The sequence below is a fragment of the Heterocephalus glaber genome, unplaced genomic scaffold, assembly GCF_053883595.1.
Source record: "Heterocephalus glaber isolate CG9 unplaced genomic scaffold, H.glaber_assembly_v1.0 deba00000613, whole genome shotgun sequence".
NCBI classification, from domain to species: domain Eukaryota; kingdom Metazoa; phylum Chordata; class Mammalia; order Rodentia; family Bathyergidae; genus Heterocephalus; species Heterocephalus glaber.
Window position 1 is genome coordinate 2692643 of NW_028258152.1, and position 15313 is coordinate 2707955.

Here is a 15313-nt window from a genome sequence, read left to right on the forward strand (position 1 = left end):
TTACTAAGACTTCCCACAGCATAGATTGTTTCAGATGCTCGCCAAGAACAAGAATAAGCAGAAAACGCACAGGGTGGTTTGATCTAGGTCTGTTTGTCTCAAAGCACCTACGCTTAAATATAGCACTTATTATCTACACGGAAGTTAACTTTTCTGGGTGCTCTCCAGAATGTAAACTCCAAAAAAACCCAAAAGCCATAATTGTTTTGCTCTCTGCTGTACCACCAGTGCCTAAGAATTGCACCTGACTGACAGTAAGCACACAAATAAGTACTGATTGCCTTAATGGACAAGTTGATATGTGAAGTAGAACAACAAACAGACAAACTAAATGGATCAGGGGATCAAGAAGTCTTCGTAGTGATGTCAAGGTCAGTTACTTCAGCTCCCAAGTATAAATGGACTATAAACTCCCCCGTCAGGATTTGCATCTCTCGCACCTAGCTTCTATCCTCACCTCACAAACCTCATCAACTCCCCGCTAGGAGGAGTCACACCTCCCGACCTAGAAATCCTCCCACCTCCCCCTCTATTTCTCTTTCCCTACCCTCCCAACCAAAGTTCCGGCAACCTCCGGGTCGCAATGATCGTCGGGAATGGTAGTCTTCCAGTCCAAGCCTATAGAGGGTTAGACCATTTGCAAAACTACGCCTCCCAGCGGTCCTCGCGGCAGAGGACGACTGAGTCACCTGATCAGAACGCGGGAGTTGCGATGGCGGCGCCCTTGCTGCGTTGGTTCGGCCCTGGAAGACGTTGGCCTTTAGCATGGGTGGACAGCGGTTCCCGCCACCGAAGAGGGGCCCCGACTGGGTCAGCGTCCAACCGGACGAGGGAACAGAGTTCAGTGGCTCAGCAGCCCCTCTGCACGTCCCAGAAGCTGAGGAAAGGGTATAAACTTTTAATACTGTTACTGCACACCTAAGTTTGAAGTGGAACTGCGGGACTAGAGAGATGACAGCCTCTGTGGCCCAGCCTTTAGACGTTTTGGTGGGAGGGTGTTTGCCTGTAACATAAGAGTCCTGACACCTAGATGAAAATAAAACATGCCTTCTCTCACCCTCTTGCCCACAAATGAACTACTCAAAGTAGGCATATTTGGGGGAACTCGGCGAGTGTAAAATTGCAAGTGTTTTCTTTAATCGAAGTCTGTACTGGTAGCACTACCGGTGGGGTCAGTGACACACAGCACTATTAAGGGCTAGAAAGGGATCCTTTGTCTACAGGCTCTGTGTGGTGGTGGTATAATGTCATTAGTCAAAAATCATGAGTTGGAAAACCCCAGCTATTTGTGAAAGCGTTTTATGTTTAACGTATGGGACCAAGGGTGATATGGCTAACTGAAGAGATCTTCCCCTGGTTATGTAAAGAGCTTTGCTTGTTTTGCTACATGTTTTCTAAACAGCTGTTTATGATTCACTGTATAAGATTTAAATAGTTTTTTAAAATACAGATATAAGCCACGTTTCTCATATTTTGTTTTTACTTGGAGCTTGGCGTTATCTTTGCTTTTTAATTAGGACAGAGAGAAAATGTCCAACGCATTCATTTCTTTTCATAACTTAGATAATCTTCCTGTGAATGGAAAGTATGTTTTTCTCTCATGTAATGAAACTGCAAACGTATTTTAAATAATGAATTTTTGATTTAATTCCTCTTACAGACTGTCTCCAAGTGTTAAAAAGGAATTAATCTTTTTGCAACACACTAGGTATAGAACATGTATTGCAGTTGGTTTTTTAAAACCCCAAACGTGAACAAAAATCTACATAATACACAAAATTGCTTAGGAGAACAGCAGGATAGGGACATACATAGATTTCACAAGGAATAAACACAGTTACCCAGAGAGTCTTGTGTGTCAACCCAGCAAAGTAGAAAAGGCTAGATAATATGGTATTTAAAGCTTTATGGACTGGGGATTTAGCTCAGTGGTGCTGCTGTGTGCCTCGCTATTGCAAGGTCCTGAGTTTGATCCCCGGTAACAACAACAACAACAACAAAAACCAAAAAACTTTGTTAGATTTGATAGAAAGCAGGCACAAACAAAGAAACCTGAAATCCAATCTCAGAAACTGGAAATGATTTGAGGGACCAAAACCAAAAAGCTACGTCTGATGGCTGAATGTTTTTCTTTGCAAAATTTTCAGGAGTATCATTTAGTGATCTGTTACATTTGTGTTATCCTGGTATTTGTTATAAAGCTACTGTTATAAAATGAATTCAAAACAAAGTTGAGAATTTTCTTTTTAACCATTATTTCTGTTGTACTAGTATCCTGCTAGTTACCTGAATTCTAAATATTTGAAAGATCAGCTTTCTTCACTTAAGTGATTAACTGGTAAGCTACAGTTAATTAGAAATTGCTGCTTTTTCACTGAAGTCAGCCAAGCAGTTGCACCTAATACTCATTTCTAAATTGTGTGAAGATGCCAGATGGTTTTGTTCTCTATTGCCAGTGAGCCTCCTAATGCCACATTGTAAACTCTTTTTTTGCCAGTCTCATTGTAGATGTTCTTTACAAATTGCTTTTGACTTAGTCACCAATAAAATGACATTTTTAAATGTGAGAATATAAAATTTTAAGAAGTTAAAAACAAACAGGAAATGAACATTTGTGGCTTAGGCTTATAAAAATTCATATATGGTGCTAGATGTAACTACTTCTTAACAATTATCTCATTCTTTTTAGTGAACACAAATGGGCAGCTGTGGTAGGATTGGAAATTCATGCCCAAATCTCCTCCAACTCCAAACTTTTCTCTGGATCTCAAGTGTGCTTTGCAGCTCCTCCAAATTCTTTGGTTTCCTTTTTTGATGCATCTCTGCCTGGAACTTTGCCGGTAAGCTTTTTATCTGACTTGATTTTCATGAGTATTTGTTATACTGGAGATAGATAATGACTTCCTTGTTTCAATATCTTGACACACTCTTAGGAAATACTTGTTTAGGGAATTTTGGATAAAGTGAGATGGACTAAATGTTTCTAAAGACTCATCTCTAATTCTGTTTCTAATTCTGAATGTGTTTGTACATCTGTTACTCCACACACATTTTAGAATGCCTATTAAATACCAGGCACTATGTTATGAAGTCATTTATAAAGAAGAACAGACAGCTCCCAGCCCGGAGGAGGCTTCTGGGTAGGTGTGCCACAGCTCCCAGCACAGAGGAGGCTTCCAGGTAGGCGTGCCATAGCTCCCAGCATGGAGGAGGTGAGCCGCACGGGCACCAGCAGCACGCCCCCATCAAAATGAGAAAACACGTAAACAAGCCTCAGAACCAGACTTCCAGATCACCTACAGCAACCCCAAAGCAAAATGAGATGGAACACTCTGATACTGAACCACCTGGACTCCCTGAACTGGCAACCAAAGAGGATCTGGAAAAAATGAAATCAGAAATAATTTCTCACATAACAGCAGAGATTGTGCCCATAGTGCAAGACATGATTAATAAATCTAGAGAGGACACAGATAAAAAAATAGAGGAACGTGATGAAATCCCAACATAGGAAACAAATGGAATCCATAAAACAGGTGCAAACAGATTTCTAGGAGATTAAAAACTCCATTGAAAGTCTATGCAGCAGAATGAGCCAATTTGAAGACAGAATTTCAGATATAGAAGATAAGATTGCAATTAGTGACCAGGAAAAGAAAAATTTCTTTAAAATTATAAGGGACCACGAGAAATCAATCCAGCAGCTGTTAGACGATGCAAAGAAGAATAAAGTAAGACTGATTGAAGTCAATGAAGAAACAGGACAGAGTGCAGATGACATAAAAAATCTGTTCACAGAAGTGATGGCAGAAAACTTCCCAAGCAGGGGAAAAGAACTTGACATACAGATAAGCAAGGCATATAGGACTCCAACTAGCCTTGATAAAGATGAGCAAAGATCCCTGCCTTTAAGGGGTTCAAAGACTAGTAGTGGTGATATGTCTTATAAACAGAGTACAAAGTGATTACAGTGGACCCTTGACTTACAAATTCATTCGGTTCCTAAGAGCTGGTTGTAACTGTTAAATTGGTTGTAAGTCAGTACAGCTGAGATCTGGATGTTTACCTAGGCATACACTATATATAACAGGCAGTTGAATCTTTCATTAACCTAATTAACCTAAGTTGTTGGTATGTCAGGCCGGTCATAACTTGAGGGTCCACTGTACTTCTATGAAGTTAATAGGTAAAGGATGGTTTTGGAACCCAAAGAAGGAATACATAATTCGGTTAAAGCAAGGACTAATATGAGATATTGTAAAGGGTGTATTTGGTTAAGGAAGTGTGCCTGAAAGAGGTGGTATCTGAGCTATTTGAGAAGCCAAGTCGGTGTTAAGCAGATAAATGAAAGAGCAAGAAGAATCTGTAGTAAAAGGAAGCAGCACATGTCACATGATAATGATAATTTAAGATCAATAATGATGGTAGTTATTGAAAATTAAGCAGCAGTCAATGAAGAATTGGCCACAATTTGCAGTGATTTAACTATTCATTTTTACATGACCTCAAGGAATGACTGAGCCAGGTGTATCTATCAGCAAGATTTTTAGTATGTGTTTTCATATAATTGGGTGAATTTTGAAGAAAAAGATGGAGCAATGTAAATGAGCTAATAAGTAGCTCAAGGTCTGTCTAGGACCTATAGTATTGACTGGGTATAGGGTTTCCTGCCATGTTTGACGAGATCAGGTATACATGGTGGTAATAGGAGTGTGAGGTGTAGGGATGGTCATGGGTAAATTCCAATCTGTCAGACATTTCAATATGAATGAAAGCTGGTTGACTTGAGTGCTGGCACTCCTGCAGGGACTCTGTCTGCCTTTCTCAAAATCACTGCTCAGGCAGGAAGGTTCTTGGCCTTGCCCCGCCATGTCTGACTTAGCTGGGCCTTTGATTGTGTCAGGGCACCATCTCTGTCTTGAACTTCTTCCTCATTTATGCTTTTTGTTGTGGAGAAATCCGATCTCTGCAAACCATATCCAGGGCTGCCTTTGATTTGCTGTTGGGTCTCTAGAGGAATATGGGTGTAGAGGTCTGTCTCCATGGAGAGTTTTTGTTTGGAGAGAGACAGTTTTTCAGTTATAAACATATGAGGGGGTTTTTTGGTTTTATTTTGTTGTTCTTGTTTTGAGCAGAGGCTCAGATGTAGTAGAAATAAAATAATATCTATTTGGACAAGTGAAATGAAAGGGAATTTATATAACACTTCTTTTTCCTTCTCAGTTGAAAACATTTTTTCCCCATGTGGTAATTCATTGACGAGAGTCTAGGTGTAAGCTCTGAGTTCCTTCGAGGTTTTCCAGCTGGAAATGTGATATCTAGCAGGGTACTTATTATAGTTTACATTTAGAAACATCCACTTCAGATAGGCACTTTTTTTTGTAAACAGACTCTTCAGTTATGCCTAAATATAGTCAAATATTAGAGACAGTTCAAAATAACAGGCCAACAGGCTTCTTGTCATGCACCAGAAAAGGTGTTTGTCCGATGATAAGCATGTCAGTAAAACAGTAGAAACATTTGAATCTTAACAGCTTGGCTTAACATTAATTAAATGGTACACAAAGGCTAAAAATACAGTCTTTCATGAGCTAGGATATGTTTTTCTTCAGCGCTAACAACAGTCAGTTTGTGTAGCCTATATGGTTATTCTCTTGAGCTAATCTACCTCTTTCCAGAAATGCTTCTCTCTTGAAAGCACCTATTTTAGTACTTGAGTAAAATTATATCAAAACTCCCAAAATAAAACATAACTGAAAACATTTCAAAGCTGTAATTTGCCTATAAATAGATTTAAAATGTACTAGAACATTTAGGCAGGTATCCTTCTCTACATACTGTAGAGATGGTATAATGATGTGCTAATATCCAGACCCTGGATCTGGTAACTACTGATAAAATTTGGTAACCCAGATTTTGAAAGTATGTTTCTGACAGCTGAAGTAGAATATTAGGCTACTGTTTTGATCAGTTAAGCCAAGAAATATGTATAATTCCTGATGATGCTTGGAACTCTTATCTTCCCAAGGCTATTCCCTTCTCTCCTCATTCTTCTCCTTAACCTACTGTCTCCTTCTTCACATGTGGCCAGTTTCCTTCACCCAGCCCTGACATGCTGGTTTCCCATACTTCATTTCTTGGCTCTCACTTCTGTTCCCTGAGTTTCCCTGTGTAATCTTTCACCCTCAAATAGAGCTTTCTAAAGCTGCAAGGTAGCGAGTCTGTGTGTCTAATGTCCTACTGTATATTTCCATCCAAATGATTCATTAGTATCTTAAGTTCAGGACTTAAAATATTGAGCCTATTATCTTTTCTCTCCAAAGAATACACTAGTAAGTGGAGAAGAATCTGCTCATAAATGGATGTTAGAGAGAAAATGTGTATATCATATACATACACATGAATATTAAAGAAGGATCAGAAATCACTGAGAAAAGGAAGATCTATTCAACTGACAGTTTAGAAAACTTGGTTAGCTATTCAGAGGAAAATATCATTCTAGCTCATTTCATACATCAAAACAATATTCAGGGCTGGGGATTTAGCTCAGTGGTTTCACCGCCTGCTGCTCAAGTGCAAGGACCTGAGTTTGATCCCTGGTACCAAAAAACCCAAAAAAACAAACCAATATTCAAATATATATATTTACAAGTTAAAAGTAAAATTAGAACAAAATACAGACTATTCCCATCCTTGGGATGGGAAGAAATTTTGTAAGCATAAAGGCAAGAGGAAAAACTGATAAGACAAAATGATGGAGATTTATCTACTTTATCCATCCAACAAATTTATTGGCCCACTAATTCTTTTTGGAATATATCATAGGAAGATAATGAAATGTGTGTATGAAGACTTCATGCAGAATTTCCGATAGGATTATTTGTAATAGTATAAAGTTGGAAGCAACCAGAACTTCTTGGTGTTGGGGGAATGGTCAAGTTATTTTACATCTATGCAAGGGAACATTATGAAACACTAATAATGTTTATGAAGGATTTTTAATAACAAGAAAATGCTAAAGGTAAATATTTTATTGAGATGAATAGAATTTACATGTACATAGACTACTTAATATTCTTTTGTCTCAGTTTCTTATAAAATGAGGATAACACATATGACTCGTTGGATTTTTGTGAGAATTAAATGAATCAGTGCCTTTTAAACAACACAGTCACTGCAAGTCCTAAGTGCTCCGTAATTCTCACCTGTTAGTGTGACATGTAGGAACTGGTGGTCATCTTCTCAGAGACCTCCCTGAATTATTGAGCACAGCTATATTGCCAATGACAGCAGAAGTAAATGCTATACACAACAGTTATCCACTTAACCTGGATTACATTAGTTAAGGAATCTAACCCACAAAACTAACCTGTTGGCCCTGTCACCTCGGGGATATATAGAGAATTAAGGGAGCAGTAAGAAAATAATAGGTATATACTGGGTAAAAGTACTTCTCAAGTAGAAATAATGCATTTGCAAAAGAGTAGGTTAGTAAGATTCTTTTTTCAATCCATATGGAGGGTTGGGTTCTGTTTCGGTACGAAAAGTAGTGACTGGTTGATTTTCAGATACTCTAATAAGAAAAATGCAGCCAAAAGAATTTAGTGGGGTTTTTTGTACTGGGAATTGAACTTGGGTTCTTGTGCTGGTCCTGCTGTGGTGAAACCACTAAGCTAAATCCCTGGTCCCAAGAATTTAGATTTTAATGGAAAGTTTTTTTTTTAATAGATCAGATTGGGGCCATGTATAATTATTTTTTTGCCCAGGTGCCCCATTAAAGAGATGCTCACAATTATGGAAGCCCACAGTGGCTAAAAGAGTAGTAGTAGAGCTTTAAAATGTCTCAAGATTACTAAATATTTATTGAGTACCTTCAGGCACATAGTGTGCTCTCTTAGTAGGAAAGAAAAAGATTGTTGCTTAAAGAAGTTATGATAATACGTGTCTTTCTGTACCCATGTGTTATGGCATGTTTATAGATGTCCCCCTAAAACCTTTTGCAGTCATAGCTGGAGCTTTTTTGGGAAGTGCCTAGATCTAGGGTGTGTGATGCTGGGATCAAGGATGAGATGCTAGGATTAGGGGTGTGAGTGGATGGGTAGCCTAGATAAGATATAAGGGACAGAGAGTCTTTGCTTGCCACTTGTTACTTGTTGCCATGCTGCCTTCTGCCTGCCATGAACTATTTCTCCTCTGCAATAACCCTCTCCATGTTTCCCTGTCTTGGAGCCTACCAGCTATGAACTAAAACCTCTACAAACTGTGAAGTACAGTAAACCTTTTCTCCTTTAACTTGGGTGTGCAGTATTTTGTCTCAGCAGTGAGAAAAATTAAGACACAATTTATTCTGTTTGTCAGTTGTGTCTGCATTCATTCACTCAGCTGACATTGATTGGATGCTTACCATGTACTGATCATTCTACTAGCTCTTGTGGCACAGCTTAGAACCACAGTAGGTAAGGATAGACATGAGTCTTGCCCTTGTGGAACACGGACAAGGACGCGGGCACTTGAAATACCTGTTAGTTGGCGTGTTGGTAGTGGAAAAGTCACATGCTTGAGGATCGCATAGGAGAGCATTCAGAGATACAACAGTTTGTGAAATAGGCGAAGTAAAAAGTGAATGAAATGTACAAGGACCAGGAGAAAACCAGAACATGATTTGCTCTAAGATAGAACATGTTTCATGGGTCATAGGCAGAGCAAAAAGCACTGATAAGATATCAGATAGTGTCTGTCCTTGAACTCCAGGGCCTGCTCAACTCTTTTTTCCTCTGTTTTTCAGAAGCTCATGTAATCTGGTTTGTCTTTCCTCTTCCCCTCTCCCTCAGACAAGAATCTCTAAAAATGCCTTTGAAGAATGAATATGAATATATATGTGTATATAAATAAAATCTTAGAGGGAAGAATTTCAGATATGTACTGACATTTGAGCTCCCTAGCAACCAGATTCTCCTAGAGCAGTTGTGGCCAACCTATGGCATGCATGCCTCAGCAGGCTGTTTGTATGATTGAAAATTCTAAAAGGTTAGCCATCTCTGTCCTAGAGTGAGGGCCACCAATAAAGTGGAGTACTACTCAGCCATAAAGAATGAGAAATTAGAGGCATTTATAGCTAAATGGATGCACATTGAGGCCATACTCTTAAGTGAAATAAATAGGACACACATGTATAAATACCAAATAGTTTCTGTGGTGTGAGAAACTGAAAGTGTAAATAAGGATCAAAATGTATAATAGCTAATGTGAAATAGGAAGGAAAGGGGAAGGGGAAAGAAAAGAGGGGAATGGAAAATGGAATTAATATGAAAAAATGGAAACAGAATCTTTGTAAATAGGGAAGGGTGGAGGGGTTAAAGGGAGGGCAGGGGAATGGGGAAAAATAAGAATCAAGATATATATATAGCATGTAGAGGGCCGGGGATTTAGCTCAGTGGTTCTGCTGCCTGCCTAGCAAGTGCAAGGACCCAAGTTTGATCCCCGGTACCAAAAAAAAAAAAAAAAAAAAAAAAGATACGTCATGTAAAGGTGCAAATCTCCAATGATGAATGCCATTATATTGTACACCTAAAATATACCAATACAATTTTTAAAATACTTGGAATAATACACATGGAACTGGTAGGGTTGGCTCTCTCAAGGATAGAAAAGTACTGTTTTTTCTTCATTTCCCTTAGTTTTTTTAACTTGTACATTATCATTTATAAAGCTAACATTAGCCAGTTGTGGTGCACCCTGTAATCCCAGCACTCAGAAGGCTGAAGCAGGAGGATGCCTGCACAGTTTGAGGCTAGCCTGGGCTATATAGTGAGTTCAAGCCCAGCCTAAACTAAATAGCAAGACCCTGTCTCAAAAATAAATAAATAAATAAATAAATACATCAAACTATATGAATATGAGGAAGAGGAAGGCCCAGCACATAACAAGACAGGATTAAGTTAAAATAAAAATTAGACTAAACATATCTCTCCTTGAATATACTGTTAGAGTCATTTTTCCAGCAGTGTAGAAACATAATCTTGTTATACCTGTTTCCATGCTGTTACCACCTTTTCCTCAAACCATTACAGCCAGACCAGTTCATAATTGGCACGATGCCATTTTTTGTTCTCTTAGTAACATTCCAATTTTCACAGGATTGGATAAAAAGTGAAGACATGGCCAATTGTCTCCTACAACCAGTATTGAGTCAGTATCCGTGGATGAGGGAAAGAAGCACTTCATCTTCTCCAAAGGCTACCAGAGCAGATGTTGGAACAGGAAAGCAAGTTGGGGGAAAAAAAGCCCTGGAAATTTATATAGAATTTGAAATCAGTATTTTAGTACCTCACTGTAAAATATAAATTGATAACCAAAATCCCCAGACATTTGAGAAAATTCTCCAACATGATGCATAGAGAATACAATAAAAAAGAAAGCTAAAGGACATTGCAGACAATAGATAGTGCACAGGGTAAAAGAATACTTTAAAAGTTAAAAGCTTTAATAACTATTGGAAATAATAGCTGCATTTTTGAAACAAGAATAGACTACTACCTTTTAAAAATGAACAATTAATAAAAATGAGCTCTTTGAATTAAAATTATGGTGCATTTGTTTCCCACAAATAAACCTCAGAAGAGTTAGAAGATAAAGTCAGAAAATCTTCCTGAAAGTAAAACAGATGTGGAGTGAATTGGACAGTAAAGGAAAAAAAGAGAAAATTAGAAAATCAATCCAGGAAGTACAATATCTGATTATTTACAGTTCCAGAAAGAAAAGAGAGAGAAAACATGGGAGGAAATGATCAAATAATACAGATTAATTTCCGAGACATGTATCTCCAAATTGAACAGGCCAGCCAACTGCCCAGCACTAGGAATGAAAATAGTCTCACATGCAGCCACGTCATGACATTTATGAACATCAGAGATAAAGATAAGATCGTAAATCTTACAGAGAAGAAAACAAAAGTCAGGTCACAGGCAGAGGATTGAGAGTAGAGAGACAATTAGGCTTCTCAGCAGTAGCACTTCAAGCTAGAAGAGAATGGAACAGTCTTAAAAGTTCTTAATGGGGGAAAAAATAACCATTCTAATCTAGAGTTGTGTGTTCTGCACTGTCAGTCAAGTGTGATAGTAGAATAATGTTTTCTAACAGGGACCCTCCTAAAAAACTTGCTCTCTATTATCCCAGGAACCTACTGGAGTTAAGGAGAATTTTAGATTGCCAGCTCTGTAGCAGGCACCGAGGTTTGCAGGGAAAAGAGGAAAAATGGCTCCAGAATAAAGGACTCTGGAAAACAATGGGGTGGAGGTGGGAATAATGGGTATCTGATGTTTGTGTGGAGAAGAGAATTTACATGTAGTGTGGTGTCTTTGAAAAGAATGAGCAGAAGGTACCTAAAAAATGAAACCCATAGGAAAAAAAGGTGTAGTCAACTCCAGGAAAAACAAAATATTCAAGAAAGGAAATGTAATCAAACTATTTACAACTCAGCAGAGAAATATATGGAGGTAATAATTACAGAAGCACCAAGTATTGATTTAACGAAAACTGTTGAGTTGGATATTGGGAAATAAAAAAACTAAATTCTTATCTACCATAATTGGAAGTCACATTCTAAATTAATAAAGCAAGAAAAAATAACGTAAGTATATGCTTTTGGTACATTCTTTGCCACTGATTAGAGGCCTCTTTCTCCTTTTTAGACTCCAAAGTTAGTGGATTTGGGCGGAGATGTAGGAAATGAGGCTACTGACTTCTTGTTGCTTGCTTTTAATTAATTAGTAAGTAAAAGATTGGTAGCTCTTATGTGACAGAACATTAGTCACAGAAGGGTATTTCCAATAGTTTCTTTTTATTTTATACACAAAATAACAATAATAATGAGATGTTACCTACACTAGTTTCTCAGCCTTTTGCTAGTGAAATTTCTGGTTTTGTTCTCAAAGTCCAAACAATAGAGAACCCCTACTTCCCCACATTCTTGCGACTCTCGCCCTCACTCTGATTTTAGGAGTGGACTCATCCACCTTCGAGATTCCTCATACTCTAGCTTATGCGTGTGGTTGGGTTCTCTGCTTGCCTAGGGGTGAAGTGACCCCTGATTTGGGTGAAGTGACCCAGCTGTCGTGGTGGGGGTGGGTGAGCACTTAGGAGTGGTCATATTGTATTTCTGAATAGAAACATAACGAAGTAGTAAATCCTTATGGTAGAGTAAGATACAAAAATATTGCGAAGTGTGTCTGTTGTATTGTTCTCTCTACCTTGTAACTTATATAAGTTATCTCTGCGAAATGGAATGAGCTGAGTCTTGTGGCTCCATGTTCTGAAAACAAGTACACTGTGTCATTGTGACAGGTTATCAAGTCTGTCTTTTTGCCAGATTAAGAAGGATTGTGACATAGGCCTGTGGCCAGGCAGCCTTAGCCTTCACTAACAGGTGATGGATTTTCCAAAGGTCCCCTGGCACAACATATTATTTAAAAATAGGAAGATAAATACCAGACAAGACAGCTCAAAGATCTGAAGGGGGTTGCTGCCAGGAACAGGAGTGGATGTCGGAAGGGCTGGGGTGGGGCACTGCTGCTTTTCATTGTCAGTCACTTTGAAGGACATGCCTGTAATACTTCCATAAAAAATTAAAAGGTAAGTTGAAATGAGTAAAGATAAAAAGGGAAGGAGTCTTTGACAGAATAAACTTCCCAGGAAAGCAGGAGATGTGTCCAGAGCCCAGGGAGAAAGACGGTTCTCCCACTGTAACTCCATAGAGAAGTCCATCCTGTCTCCCACAGGCGTGGGTAAGTTTTCCGGTTTGGGTATGGACAATTGAGGAAGCACACATCTGATTTTTTTTTTTTCCCTTTTCTAGCAAACATGTTTCTTACAGCTCTCCTTTCTGGTGCTGCTTCCTTCCTGTATTAGTTAGTACCTTTTGTATTCTGGGCCTGTGGCTGATGAACTCTTAGTTTTTGTGCGCCTCCCACTGTTCTGCTGCTCCCGCATTCTTGAATGATAGTATGGGATCCTGAGCTGACATTTATTTCCCCTCAGCCCTTTGAAGACATTATCCCATTGTCCTCAGGCGTCTGTTATTGCTGATGAGCAGTCTGCGTCCTTTGTAGGTCATTTGTTTTCTCTCTGATAGCTTGAGCCAAGATGTTTCCAGGTGTGGATTTGTTTTTATTTATTTTGCTCCAGGCTTGGTGTGCATTTTAATTTAAAGACTGTACCTTGGACTGTGGAGGCATCTGTTGGATGAATTCGAGGTGGCCTTTGCCAGGGCCCCCAGGGCTTTGTGGAATGCACCAGTGTCTGTGTTAATTTCTCACCCCCTCCCCGCCACGGCTTGGGTAGAGCCAGTGTCCAGTCCCACATTCAAGCCGGGTACAGGGTCAGGGGCTCTGATTTCCCAAGACTCTACTTCACCCATGACCTCCCCACATCAGCTCCTCCAGTTGATGGCAGAAAGTTTTCTGACTGGACCAGGATTATGGGGCTCCCAGTTTTGGGCAGAGCCATTCCTGTTCTCAGCCCACGTGAGCTCCTGGCGCTGACTTTGCCCTGGTGCTTTCATCACCAACAGCTGGTCTCTCTCCAGCCCAGTTAGCAATATCGATTAGCTTGTTTCAACCTCCTGACGACTCCATGAGGCGGTTTCTATGGTTGTTGCAATCAGAAAGTAAGTGGAGAAGTCAGAGTCAGGCCCAGTGGTCTGGCTTCAGAGTTCATGGTCTTGACCCCTCTGCTGTCCTGTCTCTTGTGGTTACCTCGGGGTGTCAAGTGGCTTTAAAACCCTGCCACTGCTGTGGCCCGAGAGGATTTTTCTTGCTTGCTTTGGGTTTGGCAGTGCGTGTGTGTGTGTGTATGTGTGTGTATGCATGCATGTATGTTGTGTGCATTTATCAGTCCGTAGGTCAGTGTAAATATGTGTGTATAAATCCAATGTGGGTTTTTTTGTCCCTGCCTCCTCCGCTGTTCACCACAAGTCTGTGTCTGCCTAGGCTGCCGTCTCGACTACTGACTGGGTAAACGCCCTCTCCCCATTCTGATTAGTGACCCTTCTGAATGGATTTCAGGAGCACAAGCATTTTATCTTCTTATTTTTCCTTAGTTTTAGAATTTGATGGAATTCTATCATAATTCTTCCAACTGAAAAGGTCATTCAGCCCATTTCACTGTACAGGTGTAGGCAGGATTACAGCTAAACTAAGGACGGCACTCTTTACTAGCAGAGATTCAGCCTCATTTTGACCTAGCGAAATCTCTTACTGTGGTACAGGATCTTCCTTAATTTATTAACTAATTATTTGCCTACAGAACTATTGACAGCATCCTAGATTATTTGCTTAGAGTTGGTTATATACCATTTATCAATGTCATTCCAATTTCTCTAGTTGAAATATTCTGAATGTGGATGAGAAATGGGAAGAAAATTAGAAAAGAAAATATATTTCTTTGGTGAAATGTCATGAGATTAACAACTCTTTTCCTCCACAATTGCCAAATAATGTTTCCAGTAATGCTGAGGATTCAGTAAGGCATCAAGTTTGTTTGAAATTTAAAGCAAGCCCATGTGTTCACCCACACGACACACACTCTTTGTGATTTGAAATGCTCATCCCTCCTGGTATCCAGTGCCTAAGAAACAGACTTGCTGTTGGCCCTTGCTGTCATTGCTGATAGGAATGTTCGCCTAGAAGGTAACAACTTTTGATAAGCAAGCTGTGCCACAACTAGATTCATTAGAAACCGGTGAGTCTGCTCTTGTTTTGTTTATCTGAAAGCATTGTTGGCATGTAACACAGAAGCCCTTAGCAACTGTGAATGCCTCATTTCCAGAACTGGGGAAAAGCTCTCTTTCACACATGTATGCAAGAACATCCTCCTCTTTTCTCATCAGCTTGTCTAAAAAAGTATTTGGGGTCTGCATACCAACGGTGTTTAGAATTGGCCTCGGCAGCTGTGGAATGAAAACTGGAACGTTGTTTACCACATTGCAGAAAACTTTGTTTTGTTCCCAAGGGTATATACTGTTTTTGGCAAGAAGAAAGAATAAAAAGGGGAGTAAATATGATTTGATGCCCTCCTGCTGGGAACTAACTGTGCAGATACTGTGTTTTATGTTGGAGATTCATTCTTAAACCCAAGTAGATTGCCCCAGAAAGGTTTTGCCTGCCTAAAGAAATGATGATGTGAATGCTTTTTAAAGGGCTTTAGGATAAATTTATTTTTAAAATTTCTTATGACAGACTTATTTAAAGCTAGATAATCTGCAATATTCTCCTCTCTGAACATGTAGGCCTTAGTAATAATTTTTGTTTTGAAGGAC

At 39.4% G+C, this 15313-nt stretch overlaps 1 protein-coding gene across 3 annotated transcripts in view; it reads left to right on the forward strand.

Moving 5' to 3' along the window:
* Positions 1-671: 671 nt before the first annotated feature.
* The window catches only part of Gatb (glutamyl-tRNA amidotransferase subunit B), an 86115-nt gene continuing 71473 nt past the window's right edge, over positions 672-15313 (forward strand). For 2 of the 3 annotated variants that reach the window (XM_013067223.2, XM_021247882.2), the window contains exons 1-2: positions 672-888; positions 2690-2840. In XM_013067223.2, the coding sequence (XP_012922677.2) occupies positions 713-888; positions 2690-2840 (327 nt within the window). In that variant the 5' untranslated portion in view covers positions 672-712. The remainder of the gene's footprint in view (positions 889-2689; positions 2841-15313) is intronic. The other variant, XM_004869177.2, reaches the window with a different exon arrangement.